This window comes from Mustelus asterias, chromosome 3 (assembly GCF_964213995.1).
Source record: "Mustelus asterias chromosome 3, sMusAst1.hap1.1, whole genome shotgun sequence".
In the NCBI taxonomy this organism is placed as follows: Eukaryota; Metazoa; Chordata; class Chondrichthyes; order Carcharhiniformes; family Triakidae; genus Mustelus; species Mustelus asterias.
The window spans coordinates 71,814,578-71,839,357 of record NC_135803.1 but is presented as its reverse complement, the minus strand read 5'-3'; the positions used below and the strand labels follow the sequence as shown (position 1 = coordinate 71,839,357).

The window sequence follows — 24,780 nt, the reverse complement described above, 5'->3', positions numbered from 1 at the left end:
TTCCTGATGGGGGAAGAGTTTATTTAACAATCGAGGAATTCAGAATGAGATCCATGTCTGTTGATAATAAGTTCAGTAGATACAAACAATTCAGGTGGAAATAGAGGGGATATCATTGAATGGAAGCTGATATCACCCAGAGAGAATGGAGAATAATTGTCCCGAGCTGCAGTGCGAGTTGTTGAGTGATCAATGGAGAAATTGTGGTCAAATCATTGTTAGGCCTGGCAGCGGCCGAGGAGATAGATTTCAGGGGAATCTGTAATAAAAGGAGATTTCAATGAGACAATAATAATTGGACATTCTGGTGTTTCTGCTTCTGTGACTCATCAGTCTGTGATTTCCACCCCTTCCTTATGATGGAGGGAAATTCAGAGACTAAAAGAAAATATGGAATCATAGTCATCACCACATTGGCTCTCTGCAAGTCCAACCCTACTCCACCCTTTCCCACATTAGCCCTACACTTTCTACTCTTCAGCTGTTTGTCCCCTTAGAAATCCTGGATTGATTCTGTCTCTGCCATATTCTCAGGTAGCGCACAAAATTTTAACCACTCTGTGCCACCCTTTTTCTTATATCACTTTCGGTTCTTCTGTAATTGGTTTTAAATCCTCTCACTCTCAATCCTTCCACCATTGGGAACAATTTCTCCCTGTGCCTCCAGGCTCCATAAGATTTTGAACACTTTTATCAAATCTCCTTCCAACCTTCTCTACTCCAAGGAGAAGAACCCCAATTTCTTCCATCCACTCTAAAGCCTTCACTCCCTCTCTATAATGTGAATGGACACAGTAAGAAGTCTCACCACACCAGGTTAAAGTCCAACAGGTTTATTTTGGAATCACGAGCTTTCGGAGCGCTGCTCCTTCATCAGGTGAGTGGACACAATTCGCCAGTTGAGGCCAAGTCAGTATTTATATAGATTCAAAGTAATTTCCTTGCTTTTGCACTGCAGGCCTTGATTTAAACTAAAGGGTGCTGAGGAAAACCCAGCCAGTGTATAATTCACAATTTCCATGGTTTTCTCCCATCTGTGACTCACCATATATAGGAAGACGGAAACTGGCTCCCAGGTTCCATGGCCCACACTGAACAGGAAGTGGAGATCTGGAATGCTCTACCTGTTCTGTCTAGGGGCCAACTGAAAATGTCATAACTGAGTTTGATAGGTCAGTATTCAAATCAACTTATTCAGGGTTGGGAACCAAGATGGGAAAATGGAGCTGAGATTTTGAACTACAAGTTTAAGTTTATTTATTAGTGTCACAAATATGCTTACATTAAGACTGCTCCACTGATCTAACTGAATGGCAGCAGAGGCTCAAGGGGTGAAATGGTTTCCTCCTGTTCCCATGTTGCTGAGGTGGAAATAGTCTGTGATACACTAACCATTGGACCACTCACTCACTATGTTTCTGCAACACTTTTTAAAAATAGTGCTTGATGGTTAATGGGGGTCAGACGCTGTACTGTCGCACTCTGGGACTGGGTGGGACAGTGGGTCAGACACTCCTTTCACACTCTGGGACTGGGTGGGACAGTGGGTCAGACGCTGTACTGTCACACTCTGGGACTGGGTGGGACAGTGGGTCAGACACTGTCCTTTCACACTCTGGGACTGGGTGGGACAGTGGGTCAGACGCTGTACTGTCACACTCTGGGACTGGGTGGGACAGTGGGTCAGACTGTCCTTTCACACTCTGGGACTGGGTGGGACAGTGGGTCAGACGCTGTACTGTCACACTCTGGGACTGGGTGGGACAGTGGGTCAGACGCTGTACTGTCACACTCTGGGACTGGGTGGGACAGTGGGTCAGACGCTGTACTGTCACACTCTGGGACTGGGTGGGACAGTGGGTCAGACGCTGTACTGTCACACTCTGGGACTGGGTGGGACAGTGGGTCAGACGCTGTACTGTCACACTCTGGGACTGGGTGGGACAGTGGGTCAGACGCTGTACTGTCACACTCTGGGACTGGGTGGGACAGTGGGTCAGACGCTGTACTGTCACACTCTGGGACTGGGTGGGACAGTGGGTCAGACGCTGTACTGTCACATTCTGGGACTGGGTGGGACAGTGGGTCAGACGCTGTACTGTCACACTCTGGGACTGGGTGGGACAGTGGGTCAGACGCTGTACTGTCACACTCTGGGACTGGGTGGGACAGTGGGTCAGACGCTGTACTGTCACACTCTGGGACTGGGTGGGACAGTGGTCAGACAGTGAATACATCCAAACTTGTTATTCCCCTCTTTGACACAATGTCCCTCTAACTGACTTCCTTCCATGGTTAAACATACTAAGTTATTCAAAGAGGTGGAACAGTCTGAGAAGGAGGGGAGAATCTGTCTCTTTATCCGTATATTCAGGGTTCCAGGCTCCCAGATCATTCTGTGCTGCTCTGAATTGCAATATTTGTTTGAGTTTTATTTACCAGGAGGTTCACAGGTGTAGAGGGCTTCCATTGCTGTGACATATGCTTCATCCAGTAATTGTGTGAAAGTCCTGGTGGTGGGCACTTCAACCAGACACTGAGTCCAGTCTAAGAACAAGAGATACTTGCTATGAAACTTGGTCGAATCGAACATTGCGAATTTATCCTCCTCAGATCCACCACGGCCATGTTTGAGCTGCATTAGGAAGCAATGGATTACTGATGATAACAGAAAACATACTCCTAAGGCCTGCACATGAATCATCTTCTATCATCAAGATGTGTAGAGACTGATGGACGTCAAACATGCATTGAATTAACCTAAGGGATCCCACACAGCATGCATCCCACAATGATGGCTGGGATTTGATCTTTCCTCAGTAACTCTCTCCAATTTGCAGACATGTCTCATTTTTGAGGTTGGAGAATGGATATCACTGGGCAGTGTTATATTTAAATAAGCCACAATACATTGTTCAGAGTTGGGACATGTTTGCTCCGTAAGGTGAGAGTTAAATGCGGCCAGGTACAGCACGGATTAGAGAATAAGAAATCTCCCTCTAACCAACCCATGAAATGTTCCCAGGGCGGGTACCACAGCAATCAGATACAGAGTAAAGCTTCCTCCGTACTGTCACATTAAACACCACACAATTAAAACACTTATAATGAGTTGATATCAATCCCAAAGACTGACACTGATTGCAGTCAATCACATAGAATGGATACAAGCAAGCTCCCAAAAATTCACCGACTGCGGATTAACCCCAAATACTCACTTGTTGCTCTTTTAAAAACTGCAGGATTTGATCCCTCATCTCTGGGCGGGATGCAACAGTCCGAGCTGGTACTTGCGTCAAGTGACACGTCTTGTAATCTGTCACTGGGGCCTGGGTGCCATTTAAGCAGAGAAGCCTGAAATCACTGGAGCGGAGGCCTGCAGCCCATTCCTCATGTGAATTACCTGGAAGATGAAACATTGATTGATTTAATATCCAGAGCAGTGGCACACAGATTAAATACCTGGCCTGCGTGGCTCACCCTCATTGCCATCCAGCCCTCCTATCACATCACAGTTTGATTCCCTTCTTCATGTTATATAAAACAGAACCACTCACGGAAATCAACCTGCAGTGTTTGATTGTCCTGTGTTTGATTATATGAGCTGTTTGCTATTGACATTTGCTGTGATTGATTGATTGGTTATGTCTGGGTGCGAACTCCATGTAAAGTAAACAAGCTGTAGAAGGAGCTGAAAGCTCAAACTGAAGCACGAAGCAGACATTTTAAAGTAGTGTGAATAGAACCTTTAACACACATAGACCTGACTGTTCCAGTCCTGCCTACCAAGGGAATCATTGCGAGTGATAGAAAATTTGACGGACCAGCAAAAGTTCCGTTGACCCCAGGTCTGGTCCCGCAATGGGTGGGAATGGAAAATCCCGCCGAGACCAACTGATGTCTGCATAGTCCTGAGGTACAAAGTAGGCCCCAAGTGTTTTTGCTAAACCCTAAAAGGAGGACCTCAAAATGGTATGTAATAAAATGACAAACATTTTGAAGTTCCTGTTCACTTTTCAGAATAACTTGAAAGAGAGTTTGAGGCTTTATAACATGTATTACCTCACACTTCCCCAAACTCAGTTGGATTGAACTCCATTTGCCAGAGTTCTGCCCACCTGACTAGGCCATTGATATCTTACTGCAGTCAGCAGTTTTCTTGCTCATTATCACCCACACAGCTAATTTTTGTGTTGTCTGAAAATTTCTTAAATACACCCTCACATTTAAGTCTAAATTAAACATATTTACATCGCAAAAAAATTCATCAGCTTATCTTCTGACATCTGTCCTATCCCTAATCCCTCTTCCTCAGTACTGCACATGAGAGTTAGCCTAGATTTTTTGGCTCGAATCTCTAGAGTGGGATTTGAACTCATAACCTCCTTATTCAGAAGCAAGGGTAATAAATAAATTGTTTATTGTCATTAAAAATTCCATGAGGGAAGGAAATATGCCATCCAGCATGTGTCCCCAGATCCACAGCAATGTGGTTGAATCTTAAATGCCCATTGAAATGGCCTAGTAAGCCACTCAGTTGTATCAAACCACTCAGCACACTGGGTATGGCTACACCATGTGGACTGTAGTGGTTCAAGTAGGCAGCTCACCGCTACCTTCTCAATAAATGCTGGCCTAGCCAGCGGCACCCACATCCCACGTGTGACATATCTCCAGGAACACTGTTCCACTGGAGTTAGTCCATTCCTAGATTCAGAGGGATAAATTAGGAGGACAGATGGCTTGCATTTTATCTGTAGCAGATTGGAGGGTCATCCAATTGAGGAGCTTAAAATATGAAAAGGATTCAGTGGGAGAGAGAGAAACAATCACCTTAGGTGGGAAATCAAGGAGAGGCATATGAAGTTAAAATTAAAAGGTTACTTAGGAGAGAAATCAAGAAGCACGTCATGGGAAGTAGAAATCTAGAACTTTCTCCACCTAAAGGTTGTGAAGCTGGAGTTTTCAAGATAGATAGGATAGGATATTATTTTAATTTCTTTATTAGTGTCACAAGTAGGCTTCCATTAACACTGCAATGAAGCTGCAACACTACTGTGAAAATCTCCTAGTCGCCACACTCCGGCGCCTATTCGGGTACACTGAGGGAGAATTTAGCATGGCCAATGCACCTAATTGGCACAGCTTTCAGACTGTGGGAGGAAACTGGAGCACCCGGAGGAAATCTACGCAAACACGGGGAGAACTTGCAAACTCCACATAGATAGTGACCCAAGCCGGGATTCGAATCCCTGGCGCTGTGAGGCAGCAGTGCTAACCACTGTGCCACCGTGATATTATTGGACAAGTGGAGGAAAACAGTTTAAATGGAGTTCAGAGGCATGTCAACTTTGATATGACAGAAGGATGGAACAGGTTTGATGCGCTGATTGTTCCAATTCTGTAAAACATTCTACATGAATAAAACTGGACAATAAAGCACTAGATTCATGAACTAAATTACCAGATGCCATTAGTCAGTTTCTTTATCAGCAACACCCAGTCTGAGCTGGGTCATTACTAAGTGCTCTATGAGTACAGGCAGCATTGTAGGGCCAGGAACTCACACGTACCATCAGTGTTCTCAAAGACAGTCGTATGTTTGAGGAAAGTAACATCACCCTTCTCTTCCAGGCACCTGAAAGAAATCCAGGTAAGTAATCTTTCTAAAATAAATGACAGGATTTGTACAATTTTGACTCGAGAGTGTTATGGTTATGTTAATGGACACATATAACAAATATAGTCAGATAAATATGTCCCAATTGAAGAAATTATCAAATTATTATGAAAACCCAGCTGGTTCACCTTCAGAGGAAGCCTGCCATTACTCGGTGCAGGATATATGTGACTCCAGTCTCGCACAAATGTGATTGTTTAGTAGCTGTCCATTGAAGTGACTCAGAAAATCACCCAATCAAATTAAACTCAGAGCAATCCGGAATAAATTATAAATAAATGGCTTGTACTTCTTGATAACCTGGAAGCTCACACATCGGGATTGGAGTTTTCCGGCCACGCTCGACCCAAGGCCAGAAATTCCTGCCCGAGGTCAACGGACCTTTGCATGGTCTGCCGAATTTTCTGTTCCACTCACTACAATTCCCATGGCAGGGAGAACGTGCTAACTCCACATAGATAGTGACCCAAGCCGGGATTCGAATGCTGGTCCCTGGTGCTGTGAGGCAGCAATGCTAACCATTGTGCCACCGTGATATTATTGGACAAGTGGAGAAAAACAGTTTAAATGGAGTTCAGGGCATGTCAACTTTGATATGACAGAAGGATGGAACAGGTTTGATGCGCTGATTATTCCAATTCTGTAAAACATTCTACATGAATAAAACTGGACAATAAAGCACTAGATTCATGAACTAATTTACCATGAAAATTTATGTTTTGGCTCTTAAACGGACAGAGAAATTGTCAGATTTAGATGGATAATTGCAATATATTGACATTTTATTCTTCTTTTCTCAATATCTCATCTTATACAGATGATGAGAGGAAAACCCCGTCCAGATCACATTGTGGCTCAGGGAGGTATTGAGTCATGCAGGAAAGTTCCATGTTCAGTCCGAGCGAAGTGATATTGGTCACAGACACAACAACATTCTCCAACTAAAAACAATAACTGTTGTGTAGATAGCGCCTTTAACGGAACAGAACATGCCAAAACACTTCACAAGAACAATATAAAACAAAGTTTAACACCATGTCGCATAAGGTGATATTGTGTCAGGTGACCCAAACTTTGGTCAAAAAAGTAAATATCAAAAAATGCCTTAAAGGAAGAAAGTGAGGCAGATAGGCCTAAAGAGGGGATTCCATAGCTTGGGGCCTGGGCAAATGAAAGAGCGAATGAAAGAATGGAATATGGACTGTACAATTTGGGACTTGGCTGGTCAGTGGGGTTTGTGGGGGGGGGGGTGCTGCTGTGTAGTAGCGGTATCAGGTCTGGTCGGGTTGGGTGGTGGGTCGGGTCGGGTCAAGTTGGGGGTCGGGTTGGGTTGGGTCCAGGGGTATGGGTCAGGTTGGTTCCAGTCGGACCAGTTTCAGTCAGATTGGGTCAGGTTTGGGGGTCAGGGGTATTGGTGGTCAGGTAGGACTCAGAGTCAGGCCTATGGGTGGAGGGGGAGATGGTGGGGAGAGGGGTAGAGTTCTGTGTGGCCAGGGGGCTGGGAGGTGGGGGAATTCCAAGGGGAGGGGACAAGTGTTCAGGAATACCCGGGAGGGTTGGGCAGAGGGGGCGATTAGTCAGGGGGTGGGGGGCTTAGGGAGTGGGTGGGTCCGCATTATGGGGGCTTTCCCATGCGGGACTAGGTCTGAGTGTTTAAAATAGTTACGCTGAAGCCAGAACAGGTTTTATTTCTTCAAATTCTTTCAGAGTAACTATCAGGGTAAAACTGGCAGAACTATCCGAAGTTAACAATTTAAATCGCTTTCTCGAATGGTTCCCAACCCAATGCAATTGTCCGAGGGTAGTTAGAGATTCTGGACAATTGCTGTGCAAACCCTTACCTGAGAACCTCCCTGAGGGATTACTCAGTACACCTTTGGGGTACACCCCAAATCTGATGCTTGTGAGCCAGGAAGTTACGGGCCCCAAGATGTTTGCCATCCAAGGAAATCAAACTCATTCAAATTCCAATCAGTAATCAGCAGAACAAACACAACAAGATGAGAAGAATGCCTGCAGTAGCCTCAAGAAATGACAGGAAACTCCAATCCCCACATTTCTTTTGTGGCTACAAACATTTTAAACAAATACAGTTGAAGGATGCTCGTAACGGTGACTGGAAGTATCTACGTCAGGTGTCCAGTGCCTGCATCATTATTTCAAAATGCATGGATTAGACACAGAGTAAAGCTCCCTCTAAAAAGACACATAAAATTCTCAAAGGCTTGACACAATGCAGGTTAAATATAGAGCAAAGCTCCTTCTACATTGTCTTGTTAAAGACTTGTAGTCCAGTTATAGAATGGGTTAGTTACAGAATGACATTCCTATACTGTACTAACTCTTGAACTTCAGCCACAAGGATTATGTCCTTTTGTAACAGTGTGACATTTTTCTTTTACAACTTTCCTACAACCTCTCTGAGTAACATTATCAATTACATTCCGAATTAGGGGCAATGTTGTACAGTAAAAACAAAGGCGTTACGAATTGAGTTGGATTTGTGACAAACAAAATCAGCAATTAAGCTTTCAGCGCCCAAAGCTGCTTTCAATTTAAATAGACAAGAACCCAGTTTCATTCCAAAATTCAGATACAAACTGTGTACCTGAGGGCACCGCTGTAGGCAAAGTATCGCTCATTGGGGCCAAAAGCACACTTGTCGTTTCCAGGTGGGGTTGAATGTTCCTGGCCGGCACACAGAGAGCAAAGTTTGGAGTTAGGATCAGCCCCCGGAGCACAGGTTTCACTGAAATATGTCGCTACGTTGAAAATGAAAATAGAAATTGTTCTTAATTTTAATTTTCAGCACTAGAAATGGGGTGGGGGTGGGGGGGGGGGGGGGGGGCACGATTCTCCCAAAAATGCTGAATTGGTGTGAAAACTGTTCTAGATCACGACTGTTTTCTCAGTTAAACTTCACACTCGAATCTCAGCACTCTGTGGACTGCAAAGGCCCCAATCGTGAATCTAATTAAAAACCCAGGGGGGCAGGACCTATTCGCACCGGAGTCTGACAGTTCTGGAACTCTGCGCATGCGCAGTGGCCCCGATCTGTCAGACTCCCCGTTTGCTGGCCAGCTCGATCGCCCGCAGTGCTGTCCGTCCAGCCCCTCTCCCAACCCCCCCACAGCCCGATCGCGGCCCCCACAACAATTCCCAGGCCAGCCCTGACCCCCTCCCCATCCTGGAGCCCCAATGTCAAGCCCAACCCCCCCAGCAGTGACCATCCGCCCACCCCCCTCACCCCGGCAGACCCCCCCCCCCCCGCTGACCACTCCCCTGGGGTCAGACCCCCCTGGTAGGCAGGACCCCCCCCCCGGCAGACCACCACCCCACCCCGCCCCGCCCCGCCCCATTTGCTGCTGTCCTCCTTCCATCCCAGACCGGTTGCCATGCAGAGTGGCAGCGGGATCCCCCCCAACCCCACCGATCATCTCTAGGCCCTACCCACAATAGGCCCTGCCCACTTGGCACTGCCTGATGCCCGGTGGACAGTGCGAAGGTGCCACCTAGGCATGGGCACTTTGCCTCTTGGGCACTGCCAGGGTGCCCAGGGGGCACCTCCCCGCCGCCTGATCCCCTGGGCGGCCCCGATTGCCCCTTCTTTATTCCGGCGGGGTCTCCTGCTAGTTCCCTGAACATAGGGAGCTACTCTAAACCCCGCCAGAATGAAGTACTCCCGGCGGGGGTGGGAGATTCATTCGGGACCAGCAAGTTCCCGATAATGACATTTAAAATACTTTCAAAATACATTTTTAAAATATTCAAGTGAATCACCTGTCTTCCCACCGGTTTTCAGCGTGGTCTGGTCTCTGACTGTTCTCCGGCTCTGGGAGATGCGCATGCCTTCTTGGCGCATGTGCAAATCCCGGAATAAGGCCAGCGACGTGCAACTCCCACCCCAACCCCCCCAGAAAAGTTGCGGGTCGGGATGGGAGAATCGCCCCCAGGAATTCAGAAAGTTTGTAATTCACAACAAAACTGAAAAAGGAAGGGTCTAACAATTGGAAAATGAATAGGTGTGTGCACTGATTGGAATAGGAACAGGTGAGTGTACAGATTGGAACAGGAACAAGTGTGTTTTCAGATTGGAATAAGAACAGGTGTGTGCACAAATCAGAATAGGAACAAATATGTGTACAGATTGAACAGATGTGTGTACAGATTGGAATAGGAACAGGTGTGTGTGTACAGATTGGAATAGGAACAGTTGTGTGACTGATTCCTCTTTTAGGGCAAACCAAATAAACAAACACAAATTAACTCAGGGATAAAGTAAAAGGGGCAGCTCCCCAAAAGGAGGGGGAACAGCCAGAACAGAACGGAAGTGCAAAGGAAACTTAAAACATCAAATCATAATATGATTATCGGGGTCTATAATGCACCCCAGCCCCTGCGGTGCCCAACAGGCGCAGAAGGCATCAACTGCGCCCATGGACACTGCATGCTCCCTCTCCAGGGACACCTGGCCGCGAACATAGCCGCGGTAAAGGGGCAGACAGTCAGGACGGATGACCCCGTCGATTGCCCTCTGCCTGGACCTTTTAATGGCGCGTTTCGCCAGGCCCAAGAGCAAGTTCACAAGGAGGTCGCCATCCCGACCCGCCCCTCTCCGCATCGGGTGCCCGTAGATTAGGAGCGTGGGACTGAAGTGCAAACAAAACATCAATAAAAGGTTCTTCAGGAAAACAAAAAGGGAGTGCAACCTAAAACATAGAACATAGACATGGTCCACGGACTCCACAAGGCCACAGAAGGGGCAATCTTCGGAGCCCGTGAGCCCGCGTAAACTACGGTTGTACGGAACTGCTGCATGCATCACCCTCCACCCCAGGTCCCCAAGATAATTGGGGGAGATCTCTCCGTAGAGGGACCTCCACTGGGGACCTCCGCCGCCTGGCGGCAACAAGGCCCGCCAAGGTGTATCCGGGCGACAGGCGAGGATGCGGTAGTGGAAGGTGTGCAGCAGCAGCCCGTACAGGAAACGCCTCCATGCAGTGGAAAAAGACACGGAGGACATTTCCGTGAGGCGGCAGATGCTGTGGGGCACCTGTCCCGGGAAGGAGGGCACAGGCTTTGGGCCAATGTGGAATTCCGTACGAACAGGAGAATGTTCGGGCGGGATCCCACCACACGCCTGTGCCGCCTCGAGACCACGTGCACATTCGGGGCCGAGCACGACCGTCCTAAGGTCTTGGATGGCTTTGGCTGCGCGCCAGACGGGCACCCCCACGCGCCCAGCCAGCACGGGGCTCATCCAGCCCGATCCTGGTCACCCCGGCGTCCACGGCCCTCCTCTCCACCAGCCACCTGTAGTTATACGGCTGGAGGAGCGGAAATTGTGTGACTGATTGGAATAGGAACAGGTGTGTGTACAGATTGGAATAGGAACAGGTGTGTATACTAATGCTAATAGCAACAGGTATGCGTACTAGTTGGAATAGGAACAGGTGTGTGTGTACAGATTGGAATAGGAACAGTTGTGTGGCTGATTGGAATAGGAACAGTTGTGTGTACTGATTGGAAGTTCTGATGAACACTGCCCTGACTGACCAAAGGGATTTAAACCTCATGCAGAGTAATTGTCATACACTTACTGACACCTCCAACAACCAGAGAGACATCCACTTACAATCATACAGGCTGCAGTTTTTGATTTTCCCCTGTGCAATTAGCAGCCCCATTGGAATATTCCAACCTGTTCGATTAAGTGCAGTGTAGCAAACCTTCTTGCCTTTCAGGGTGTCCCAGGTCAAAGTCTGATTTTTCACCACAGCCACTATATATACAACTGAAAAAAACACAACAGCAATCGGCAATGTTTGTGCAATATCCAAGGTAAGATGTGAAACAGAACACATCAGGACTGAAAGGGTTAAATTTTGACAGGTTCCATGGACAAGGCCTTTTTACAAAGAACAAAGAACAAAGAACAGTACAGCACAGGAAACAGGCCCTTCGGCCCTCCAAGCCTGTGCCGCTCCTTGGTCCAACTAGACCATTCGTTTGTATCCCTCCATTCCCAGGCTGCTCATGTGACTATCCAGGTAAGTCTTAAACGATGTCAGCGTGCCTGCCTCCACCACCCTACTTGGCAGCGCATTCCAGGCCCCCACCACCCTCTGTGTAAAAAACGTCCCTCTGATATCTGAGTTATACTTCGCCCCTCTCACCTTGAGCCCGTGACCTCTCGTGATCGTCACCTCCGACCTGGGAAAAAGCTTCCCACTGTTCACCCTATCTATACCCTTCATAATCTTGTACACCTCTATTAGATCTCCCCTCATTCTCCGTCTTTCCAAGGAGAACAACCCCAGTCTACCCAATCTCTCCTCATAGCTAAGACCCTCCATACCAGGCAACATCCTGGTAAACCTTCTCTGCACTCTCTCCAATGCCTCCACGTCCTTCTGGTAGTGCGGCGACCAGAACTGGACGCAGTACTCCAAATGTGGCCTAACCAGCGTTCTATACAGCTGCATCATCAGACTCCAGCTTTTATACTCTATACCCCGTCCTATAAAGGCAAGCATACCATATGCCTTCTTCACCACCTTCTCCACCTGTGTTGCCACCTTCAAGGATTTGTGGACTTGCACACCTAGGTCCCTCTGTGTTTCTATACTCCTGATGACTCTGCCATTTATTGTATAACTCCTCCCTACATTATTTCTTCCAAAATGCATCACTTCGCATTTATCCGGATTAAACTTCATCTGCCACCTCTCCGCCCAATTTTCCAGCCTATCTATATCCTGCTGTATTGCCCGACAATGCTCTTCGCTATCCGCAAGTCCAGCCATTTTTGTGCCATCCGCAAACTTGCTGATTACACCAGTTACACCTTCTTCCAAATCATTTATATATATCACAAATAGCAGAGGTCCCAGTACAGAGCCCTGCGGAACACCACTGGTCACAGACCTCCAGCCGGAAAAAGACCCTTCGACCACTACCCTCTGTCTCCTATGGCCAAGCCAGTTCTCCACCCATCTAGCCACTTCTCCTTGTATCCCATGAGCCTTAACCTTCTTAACCAACCTGCCATGTGGGACTTTGTCAAATGCCTTACTGAAATCCATATAGACGACATCCACGGCCCTCCCTTCATCAACCGTTTTTGTCACTTCCTCAAAAAACTCCACCAAATTTGTAAGGCACGACCTCCCTCTTACAAAACCATGCTGTCTGTCACTAATGAGATTGTTCCGTTCTAAATGCACATACATCCTGTCTCTAAGAATCCTCTCCAACAACTTCCCTACCACGGACGTCAAGCTCACCGGCCTATAATTTCCTGGGTTATCCCTGCTACCCTTCTTAAACAACGGGACCACATTCGCTATCCTCCAATCCTCAGGGACCTCACCCGTGTCCAAAGAAGCGACAAAGATTTCCGTCAGAGGCCCAGCAATTTCATCTCTCATCTCCCTGAGCAGTCGAGGATAGATGCCATCAGGCCCTGGGGCTTTGTCAGTTTTAATGTTCCCTAAAAAACCTAACACTTCCTCTCTTGTAATGGAGATTTTCTCTAACGGGTCAACACCTCCCTCCGAGACACTCCCGGTTAACACGCCCCTCTCCTTCGTGAATACCGATGCAAAGTATTCATTTAGGATCTCCACTATTCCCTTGGGTTCTAAGCATAATTCCCCTCCTTTGTCCCTGAGAGGTCCGATTTTCTCCCTGACAACTCTTTTGTTCCTAACGTATGAATAGAATGCCTTAGGATTCTCCTTAATCCTGCCTGCCAAGAACATCTCGTGACCTCTTTTTGCCCTTCTAACTCCCCGTTTGAGTTCTTTCCTACTCTCTCTGTATTCCTCCAGAGCTCCATCTGTTTTCAGTTGCCTGGACTTAACGTACACCTCCCTTTTCATTTTAATCAGATCCTCAATTTCCCTGGTTATCCACGGCTCTCGAATCCTACCTTTCCTATCTTTCCTTTTTACAGGCACATGCCTATCCTGCAGCCTTATCAATAGTTCCTTAAAAGACTCCCACATGCCAGACGCGGACTTACCCTCGAACATCCTCTCCCAATCAACATCCACCAATTCCTGCCTAATCCGGCTACAGTTAGCCTTCCCCCAATTTAGCACCCTGCCCGTAGGACAGCACTCATCCTTGTCCATTACTATCCTAAAGTTAACAGAGTTGTGGTCACTATTTGCCACATGTTCCCCTACCGAAACTTTGACGACCTGACCGGGCTCATTTCCCAGAACTAGGTCCAGTATAGCCCCCTCTCTAGTCGGGCTATCTACATACTGTTCCAAAGAACCTTCCAGTACGCATTTTACAAATTCCTCCCCGTCCGGACCCCCAGCTCTAAGCACTTTCCAGTCTGTGCCAGGGAAATTAAAGTCCCCCACTACAACAACCCTATTTTTTCTGCACCTATCCAGAATCTCCTGACGTATCCTTTCCTCCACTTCCCGTGGGCTGTTGGGTGGTCTGTAGTACACCCCCAGCATAGTGACTGCACCCTTCCTGTTTCCGAGTTCCACCCACAGCGACTCAGTACATGACCCCTCTAAGTTGTCTACCCTCTGCACCGCGGTAATATGCTCCTTAACTAATATCGCTACTCCCCCACCTTTTTTAGCCCCTCCTCTGTCTCGCCTAAAACACTTATACCCCGGAATATTCAGCTGCCAGTCCTGTCCTTCTTTTAACCAAGTTTCCATCACCGCAACCACATCCAAATTCCGCATAAGCATTAAGGCCCTAAGTTCATCTGTTTTACCCGTTACGCTTTTGATTGAAGGTTGAGGGTTAATCTAGTTCAGGTGTTTAAGATGATTAAGATGATTTAATTGGGTAGAGAAGAACAATTGCTGATGATGTGGGAGTCCAGAATGAAGGAGTACAACTTTACATTTATAGCTAGATCTTTGGTTGTGAGGTTAGGAGGCACTTTGACACAAAGAGTGCTGGAATCTGGAACTCTCTCTCCCAGACAGCTGACTATGGAAAATTTCAAAACTGAGCCCACAGAATTCTGTCAGGAAAAAGGTCTTCAGTGTTACAGAAGAGAATGATCTCTCCTGTTCCAAGAACATTTTGTCTATTTTTGGTACACCCGTGTCAGGTACAACATGGATCATTTTGTTTTAAAGTTGTTTCTCAGTAACTGCGTAAAACAAATTAATTGTCTATCCCTCTTTGTACTGAGAAGGTCAGACCATCATTCAATCTTTCCCGAGTGATTAATTTATAACACTCAGTACTTACTCACACCAGAGGATGTGGCTGAATGGCACAGTCAAGTTAGTGTGGCCAATCAACCTAACCCACACATCTTTGGACTGTGGGAGGAAACGGGAGCATCCGGAGGAAACCCACGCAGACACGGGGAGAACATGCAAACTGCACACAGACAGTGACCTGAGGGCGGAATTGAACCTGGATCCCTGGCGCTGAGAGGCAGCAGTGCTAACCATTGTGCCACCATGCTGCCCAGTGAGGAGAGAGTGTTGGTTTAATAGAATTTAATACACATCAAAGCAATCACAGGCACGGGGTATCTTTTGACTGTGAAATAGAGCTAAAATAAGGGTGATAGCTAAAATAAGGGTGATAGCAAGTTAGCAGGAAGTTTTACATCTCTTTATTTTTTTTACTTATATTGACTTCAATTGAGAAAATGTAAAGCTGGCTGCTGATTTATTTTTCACTGATTTTACACCATCACATAGAGCCAGGAACAACCCCAACATGTCTAGGATTTAATTGGTATTATTCTGTTGTGCTTTCATCTTTCAAAGCCTCATTGTTGTCTTATCTTCTACAGATGTGAAATAACACACATTCCAGTGAGAATATAGTACAGACAATCTCCTTTCCACCTATTGGAGTAGGAGTATCTAATACACACAGATCACATGACAATCACCTCAACATTGGGAGATTCAGACCGAGCTATTGGATGCTGTCCATTCAGGTCTATAAATAATCTCAGCCCAGACACAGTGAGGGGATACAGCCCAGTCACAGAGCGGGAATACAGCCCAGTCACAGTGAGGGAATACAGTGCAGTCACAGTGAGGGAATACAGTGCAGTCACAGTGAGGGAATAGAGTTTAGCTGAAGCGCTGGCATGAAGTATAAGCACTTTATTGCAATTCCTATTAATATTTATTGCAAAAGTATAATATCTAGGACTTACATGGCTCTGTGAGTGTTGCTGGGTCTCTGCAGGGTTCAAGATTATCTGTGGACATTAAAAAGGAATAGAATATGAAGAGGATTAACAATTCCTCAAACATTTGGTTTATTTGCACGTAGCTGGTCAACAGTGGTTACAGATGTTTCAGCCTGAAGTGATACCACTGGTGTAAAACGTAAGGGCAGAGGTGACCATAGCAGCTACTGCCATAAAGGCGTCTATGGGAAGGATTCTCAGTCATATTGCAGTGTGATCATGTCCTTTTGAATAAAACCTCAGTCACAGTCACTGTCTGCTCTCCAATGTGGGGCTTCCTCCCATGGATACCATGTGCTCACAGTGCCACTGGGCATCCATCATGGCTGCTGCTTTAAAAGTGTGCTTTAAATTCACTGTGCTCTCTCACAAATAGGGGAGAGGTGTAACGGGCAGCCTTTGGACAGATGGCACAAAGCAGATGGTAAAGTAGGTGGCAATTCTGAACTGCGTAAACTTGTCCCTTTGAATGTACTTCTGCCTTTGGAGTAGCACCAGGCAAGGCTGGGTGCAATTTTATATAGCTGGTGGATACTCAATGTAGATGAGGCGTACAACCATGGGGTGATTATGGAGGAGACTGAGGAATGGCGGGAAACAGTCATCCAATCAATAAGCCCGGCCCAATATTGGTTAGAAAATGGGGGGAAATTGAGACTATTAATGTCCATGAACACAGGGAGTAGAAGATAAGTCTGAGAGTGGATGCAGGGATAGGCACACATACCCACCTTTGTCATAATACTCGGTCATGACTGGTACCAGACCACACTTTTCCGCAATAATCATTCTTGCGCTGTGAAGAACAACAGCATCAGCTTCAGCCAACTGTGAAAGGAAAGACTCTATTAGTAAACTGACCTGCTTAAAGTTTCCGCTGCTTCTTTCAGTCTGTTTTATGAATTGCTGAGATCACAGACGGTCCCTCAGCTGGGAATATGGTTTGAACTGTCCTCTGTGTCTCTCCAGTGTTTTTTTTCCCCTGATTCCAACTGAGGGTCCTCACACACAGGGTGATAACTGTGGAAGAACTTGTGTCACTAGTCTGCTGTAGAGTGTTGACTCCTCTCCCCTCTGGTAACATTGCAGCTGGGTCCTCACTGGTGAGCAAGAGGAGCAGGCCAGGAAGCTGCAGCCCTTGCCAGCCCCTTGGGGTCACAGACGGTAGGTCTGTCTGAGGTGATGGCCTAGTGGTGTTATCACTAGATAATTAATCCAGAAACTCAGCTAATGTTCTAGGAACTCAAGTTCGAATCCCACCACAGCAGATAGTGGAATTTGAATTCAATAAAAATATCTGGAATTAAGAATCTACTGATGCCCATGAAATCATTGTCGATTGTCGGAAAAACCCACGTGGTTAATGAATGTCCTTTAGGGAGGGAAATCCTTACCTGGTCTGGACTACATGTGACTCCAGAGCCACAGCAATGTGGTTGACTCTCAACTGCTCTCTGAAATGGCCGAGCAAGCCATTCAGTTTCAAGGGCAACTAGGGATGGGCAACAAATGCTGGTCAGCCAGCGACGCCCATGTCCCACAAATCAATAACAAAAAAGAAAATCACTGTAAAGCAGAATCTTGGAAGATCAAGTCACGTTGTTTCACTCTTTCATGGAACAGGCAAAAAATACTTCTCGTGTTGGCTCACTTCTTAATGTTGTTCATTCATGGGATGTGAGACTCGTTAGCAAGACCAGCATTTATTATCCATCCCTAATGTTCCTCAATAAGAGAATGTGCTCGGTCATTTCAGAGGGCATTGCTGTAGATCTGGAGTCACATACAGGCCTAACTAAGTGTGGATGGCAGGTTTAATAGTGAACTTGGGTGGGTTTTTATGAAAACTAATAGCTTCACCATTAGTGATAGTTTATTAATTCAAGATTTAATTGTTGATAAATTTGAACTCAGGTCTGAATTACTGGTCCAGTAGAATAATCATTGATGGGTATAGGGTACACAGGGATCTGCAGTGGTGGAGACTGATGAGATTTTCAACGAATGATACCATCCCACTAATTCTGCTTCTTCTCCTGATCTGAGACTACGACACAGGTCTGAGGCAGGTGTAAGACCCATTCTTGCCCCGACAGGAAACCCCAGTAAATCGTGACACAGGGTGGACACCCTGCGTGTCCCAGTCCTACCGGCACGATGCCACAGACAGTTTGCTCAGATCTCTGAGCACCTTTGAGGCAGTGCCGGATTTAGGCATAAGCTAAACAAGCTTAGGCTTAGGGCCTCACAATCCGCAGGGGCCTCACAAAATTTCAGAAGGTTTACAATGAAGAAAACATTTAAGAGCAGATACCAGAAAAGAAAAAGAAAGAACCAGCTTGAAGAGCAACTCAAAAAATTACCAAAATTACCAAAATCTATGAGAGAGATCAAGCCAGCCAAATGATAAATATGTAATCAGTAAATGCATTCATTTGAAAATAATTTGTATTTTTCACTTTGAATACCTTGCTCTTAAATAATTAAAAGGCATAATTATGTTTTCAATTTTTTTGTGGCGACCCAAGGTCCTGTTTTGGTACGCACCTTTGTGAGACCTTTTGGTGTAACTTTTTAACAAGGGGCCTCCAAGCTTTATATAGCTTAGGGCCTCACCAAGTCTAAATCCGGCACTGCTTTGAGCTCTCTATCATTTTGCTATTGCATAATCTTTCTCTGGTCCTCCTTCACCTCTTCATTTTCCTCACAGGCTGGCTCTCTGGCCCCCGAAACTATAAACATTTGTGTCTCAGGAATGACATTGGAAAAGAGGGAGGTGCCTCAGCCAGGCCGTCAAGATCTCTCATTCCCTCTTCCCTCTCCTTTCCCTTGTCTCTGTCCTGTCCTCCCACTTCCTCCCTTTCTCCATGTCTCCTTCCCTATCTCCCTTGCTAATTTGTCAATTCAGTGCGTGTCTCTCTGTGTCTCGCAAACATTCTCTTGGTTCTCACACTTTCTCTTGCCGACCTTGTTTTGTGTATCTCTCTCTCACTTTGTCTTTGTCTCTCTTTCTCTTCGTCTCCAGTTAGGCAAGAGGCCCAGATAATTCTCCAAATGGATCAAAATAACGAGTTGTGTCAACCAGTACAATTTGCCTAACCAGAGCTGCTTGTTACAGTAAAGTAATATAAAGAGATTAAGGAATTGGCATCTGAGGAGACTCTTGGCTTATGAATATGTTTGTGTTATGGATAAGGTCATGGGGAAGGAATTGAGGAAATTATTGAATAAAGTTTTGTAATTAAATAATATATTAAAAATCTGTCATATTAATGCAGTTCTTCTTTCCTCTACTAACTTCCATGTCCAGATTTTAAATGGAAACAGCATATGTTAAACATGTTAAACAAACATGCTAATGGAATTCTAGGATTTATCACAGGACGTTAAGAGTATAGAAATATTGATGAGTCTTTATAAAACCCTGAAACCTCAGTTAGAGTTCTGTGTGCGGTATGGGTTGAACCCTATTGAAAGGATATTGAGAGATTGGAAGGGATGCAACACAGATTCACTCGGACGCTTGCCTTCTCTGAGGAAGTAAAAATGAAATGAAAAAAATGAAGGTATTTTTCATGACAATAAGGATACAGTGGAAGTGCTTTACACGTTGAAAGGAAGGGACAGAGTCCATCGGAACAAACTGTTCCCAATAGGTGTAGAAAAGAAGCTGAAGATACAAAGGTATCAGAGGTTCAGGACAGAGGGGAGGGGAAACCTCTTCACAAAGGGAGTTGTGAGAATGTAGAATTCATTTCCAGAGATAGAGGTTGACACAAAAATCATGTGAACCTTGTTCCACTGTCATTGCTGAACATTAGTAAGGTTTTACTAAGACTATGCTTTCTAATCTTACCGAACCTGCCTTTCCTTCCCCATGACTCATAGAGTCATAAAATTCCTACAGTGCAGAAGGAGGCCATTCAGCCTATCGAGTCTGCACCAAGCACAATCCCACCCAGGCCCTATTCCTGTAACCCCACACATTTACCCAGCTAATTCTCCGACACTAGGGTCAATTTAGCATGGCCAATCAACCTAACCCACACATCTTTGGACTGTGGGAGGAAACCAAAGTACCCTGAGGAAACTCACGCAGACATGGGGAGAATGTACAAACCCACATAGGCAGTGACCCAAAGCCGGAATTGAACCCGGGCCCCTGGAGCTGTAAAGCAACAGTGCTAACCACTGTGCCACCGTGCGCCTCCAGACTTGAGATTGTCAGTATAGTTTAACTTCAATTTATTAAGAACTATTTACAAAGACCTCAGGATAAGCACATGGTATTGAGGACATGGACTATTCTGCGACTAGTTCTCCTGGAACCTCTCCATTACCTGACTCTTGACCCAGTTACATCATTAATATCATCATGGTCTCATTAACTTAACCACCAACCCATTAATCTATAAACGAGTAAAAATTATATTAGATTGGTGGGTGATAGAAAAGGAAAGGGATTGAAGAACAGTGGATATAAATGTAATTAAGACTATTTTCTCGTATGGGATGGAATTCCCAACTATGTTGCCTATGACCTGCATCCCTGTGTAATTTTAACATATCCTTATGGCAGTCTGCAATGACATGATCCCTCCAGTGAAGGCATTGTTGCTCCACCAATGCAATTATGGCATGTTAGGAACCCTATGGAAATCTATAACAGAACTACACAAATTAAAACAGAATATTCAACTTTAAATGGGGAATGAATTGTATCTATGAGTCCTGGTCTTGTTATCAAATGGAATCTAACTCACTTTCCCGAGCAGTCCACACCTAAAAACTACAAAACTACTTGTCTTTCCATGTGCCACACAAATGGAAATCAATTGGTATTTATCAAAATTGGAACCGGTAAGGGAAAACGTTTGTTTTAGTGAAATAAAGTATACAAAGGAATATCCAATCCTTTATGCTCCCTGCCCATTACTTTGACCTGAGTTTACTTCACTCCTGATACCGAAACTTCCAAACCTCATTTCTGCTTCACTGTATGTCAGGGTCAACAGAATCTGGATAATGGTTCTCCCTATGGTTACCCAATTAGCTCTACACCTTCACATTAAAATGTACCCCTCACTATCCAAATATGTCTCTCAAATTCAAAATATATGCACTCACATTCAAATATATCCCTTGCAGTACAAATTTACTTATCAGTTTACAAATACATCTCGAAATTCCAAATATATCCCCCACCTTCCAAATATAAGCCCCTCACTTTACAGATACACAGCTGGCATTCCAGATGTGTGGGTCTCGCATTTTAAATATACCCGCTCACATTTCAAATATTCTCACACTAAATCGGGGCGCGTTAAATCGGGGTTCCACTGTATTTGGAATCATTAGTCTTTTAATTCCAGATTTTTATTGAATTTAAATTTCATCATCTGCTGTTGTGGGATTCAAACCCGGGTCCCCAGAACATTACCCAGGGGCTATGGATTATTAGTCCAGTGACAATACGACTACTCGCCAAGTGCTGGCAAAATAAAACAATTCAATTCTTCATTTGTTGCTCCGCTGGTAAACGTGGCATTTCCACCCCAAAGTGGAGGCAAGAGTCTGACTCATATCCTCAGTCAAAACCTCTCATATCTGAATGGTTGGGTGCTACACAAGATCAGCTGAGGTTCTTTCACTTCCTGTGCAAGAGCCTCAAACTCATGTAACACTTGCCAAGCCCTCAGGGATTAGTGGGACGAGCCAATGCAGTTCCTATTTTATACAGTGATATGTTATTAAATGTGATGGTGACATTTACCGAAACCTTCTGGATGCAGCCTTCCATAGAATCAGCTTGGACACAGCTGACTGATGTCCAGTTGTTGCACTTATTCTGTTCTTCCTCACTGGTGGTGCACCAACGCACTTTATCCTCAGCAGATGCAGTGGCTTCACCTGCAGAATAGGAGCATGTTGACTTCTGTTTCATCACTTTATTGCACATTGTTTATAAGTGGGATTTTTAACCCATCCTATCCCATAATAAGAATCTTTGGCTAGAGAAGCAGGTATCCAGGGTAGAGGAGGATGTGGTGCAGTCTCAGTTTTGTTTCTCACTCTCCCCGTGCGAAGAAAAGTAGCAAACACCCTCTGAGATTTTTAGATTGTCCCACCCTTGTTCTTGATTTCCTCACCAGAGGAAATAGTTCCTCTGTTTCTACCAAAGATGTGCAGGTTTAGGCGGATTGACCATGCTGAAATTGCCTCTTCGTGTCCCAAGGTTTGGGGTAAATACGTGGGGTTATGGGGATAAGATCTGGGTGGGATGCTCTGTCAGAGAGTCAGTGCAGATTTGATGGGCTAAATAGCTTCCTTCTGCACTGTAGGGTTTCTTTAATTCTATGATTCTACCTAGTGTACCCAGGCACAACAGATATACACACAATGCCTGCAATGGGGTACACAAATATACGCACACAGTATATATACAGGGGTACACAGATAGAGGTGAAACTGAAAAAATGATTGGCCTAGATTTTCCATTGGTGGTGATTCTGATCACCTTGCTGCTGCGTGCCTATCGTTCAGCGTGATTCAAACCGGAACTTTCAATCCTGGTGGCAGCAGCGATGGATCAGCACACTCACCCAAGCGGAATAGCAGCAAGCTCAAGAGGAGGGGTGAAGCGCTGAAGTGTAGAGGACATGTCTCTTTCTACCACATCAGCTGTTGTATTCAGGTATGTTTTTAAATATCTCAAGTGTTTTTGTGTATGGGTGAGAGTGTGGATGGATGACTGAGTGAGTGAATGAGAGGGTGAGCAAGTGAATGTGTATGTGTATTTGGGGGGTGGGTATGTTAGTTGGGTTTCTGTTATTGGTAGAGGCAATATGTTGGGTGAGGGAAGGTTGGGGAGGATATGTCAGGGGGCCTTCGCTGATATTTACCTGAGACAGGAAGTGTCACAAAGGCCATGTTACAAAGCCATCCAATGAAATTTGATGGCCATTTTACTAGCTGTGAGGAGGGTTTCTCCTGTTACCATGTTATAAGTGGGCAGTCCTCTCTATCTCTTATGTTACCTCTCCACCCTCCTGAACCTGGTTCCACAACCCCTTCGATAGAGTCTTCCAGATTGGCCCCAGTGGAAGATCCCAACTTACCTTTTTACTAGGTTTCACTGATGATTATCTTTGGGGACTGGCTGCAGTCCCCTCATTGCCCCCGGCTCCCAATGGCACTGGTGAGGCTCAAGTGCTGCCGACCATCTGATTGGCTGACTGCTCCTGGAGGGACCTTCTTCCCAAATGAGGGCACAAATCTCTCTCTGAGCCAATTAGCAGCTGGTAAATCACAGCCGGGCACCCTGAGCAAGCAGAGGTGTGCTCACCTGCATTTTTCAGCTGAGGCACAAGCACAGACTTCACGTAAATTCCAGCAGAGTTTACATTGGAAAAATAAAGGATACTTTTTGTTAATTATCAAGTTCTTTATTTGCAAATAGGGAGTCAGATGATATGAGTTTTCCTCTTTGTTAGGGCACTGACAATTCAAAATTAAAGCACCTTCCCCATGAATGGGCATTTTCCTATTAGGTAAAAATTTACATGGGATCCTTTAAAGAGTGAGCAGATATCAAACTGTGAGCCGATACCAAACTGTGAGCAGATACCAAACTGTGAGCAGATACCCAACTGTGAGCAGAATACAAACTGTGAGCAGATATAACACTGTGAGCAGATACCAAACTATGAGAAGATACCCAACTGTGAGCAGATACCCAACTGTGAGCAGATACCCAACTGTGAGCAGATACAACACTGTGGGCAGATACAACACTGTGAGCAGATACCCAACTGTGAGCAGATACCCAACTGTGAGCAGATACCCAACTGTGAGCAGATACCCAACTGTGAGCTGATGCCCAACTGTGAGCAGATACCACACTGTGAGCAGATACCCAACTGTAAGCAGATATAAAATTATGAGCAGATATCAAACTGTGAGCAGATATCTCACTGTGAGCAGATACCAATCTGTGAGCAGATACCAAACTGTGAGCAGATACCAAACTGTGATCACTCAATAAAAGTGAACGTAATTCTAAAAGAACAAAAATAACTTACAAATGATTGCCAATGCCAAAGCTGTGAACAGCAGCCTCATCCTGCCCCACATATTCAGAGATGGATGAAAGTGAGAAACAGTCAGTTACTGGCAGCTCTGAGGAGGTCTCTATGCTTTACCTTCCCTTTTAAAGAGCTCTGAGTTGGCAAGGACAGATCTGATGACAACACCAACCTCTGTTGATTGAGTGTTTCACAAGAACTTACCAGAACAAACCAACCTTTGTAATTCAAACAAACCCTTCATTTTGGGAAACGAGAAGGATCGTTAATATTTCAAGCTTTTTTCCTCAACATGATATCACTTTAATATTGGTAAGTGCAGATAGGTTGTGGAACATGTACATTTGGGAACGGATTTCAAAACTTTTTTACCTTCCCAAATATTCCCTAAAACCATTAACCTTTTATTACGTTTCCAATAAATGTTATGAAAGTTTGTGCTGACACCAGTCCACCCAGAGGAAGGGAATCTGAATTTGTCCGCTTGGGCTCAGGTAGGGAAAAACGAGTCACGGTTTCCATTGCCCTGTGACTCCCATTGTTTGTCACTTACAGGCAGGAGTAAAGGCCACACAGCTCAGTCCCTTGCCTGAACCAGCTTCCCTCACAGACCACAGAGCTAATCAGCAACAAACATCAGCCATATAGATCCTATTCCTGACACCTGCTCAAGTGCGTGATCAAATGAGACAGGTTTGTGCTGAGATGTGATGTCCCCCGTGACTCAGTGGGTTGCTGGCATCCAGTGTTCTTGGCTGTCACATTTTGCTACGAGCCGGCATGGTGGCACAGTGGTTAGCACTGCT

General features: G+C 45.5%; 1 protein-coding gene across 1 annotated transcript; it reads right to left on the bottom strand.

Annotated features, from left to right (window-relative positions):
* LOC144491398 (serotransferrin-B-like) lies at positions 1–24,125 on the bottom strand. The gene is made up of 10 exons (XM_078209175.1): positions 23,972–24,125; positions 21,664–21,800; positions 16,622–16,718; positions 15,855–15,899; positions 11,316–11,474; positions 8,289–8,442; positions 5,574–5,638; positions 3,219–3,403; positions 2,440–2,635; positions 1–259 (listed from the first exon to the last, which is right to left on the bottom strand). The coding sequence occupies exons 1-10, from the start codon at positions 24,021–24,023 to the stop codon at positions 219–221; spliced, it is 1,131 nt and encodes a 376-aa protein (XP_078065301.1). The 5' UTR covers positions 24,024–24,125; the 3' UTR covers positions 1–218.
* Positions 24,126–24,780: the final 655 nt, after the last annotated feature.

Excerpts from the sequence above, each read along its gene's own strand:
- LOC144491398 (XM_078209175.1), bottom strand. The coding sequence starts at position 24,023 with ATGTGGGGCAGGATGAGGCTGCTGTTCACAGCTTTGGCATTGGCAATC. Across the intron at positions 15,900-16,621 it reads GACCGAGTATTATGACAAAG|ATAATCTTGAACCCTGCAGA; the intron begins GTGGGTATGTGT and ends TAATGTCCACAG. Across the intron at positions 8,443-11,315 it reads AAACTGCAGCCTGTATGATT|CGACATATTTCAGTGAAACC; the intron begins GTAAGTGGATGT and ends TTTTCAACGTAG.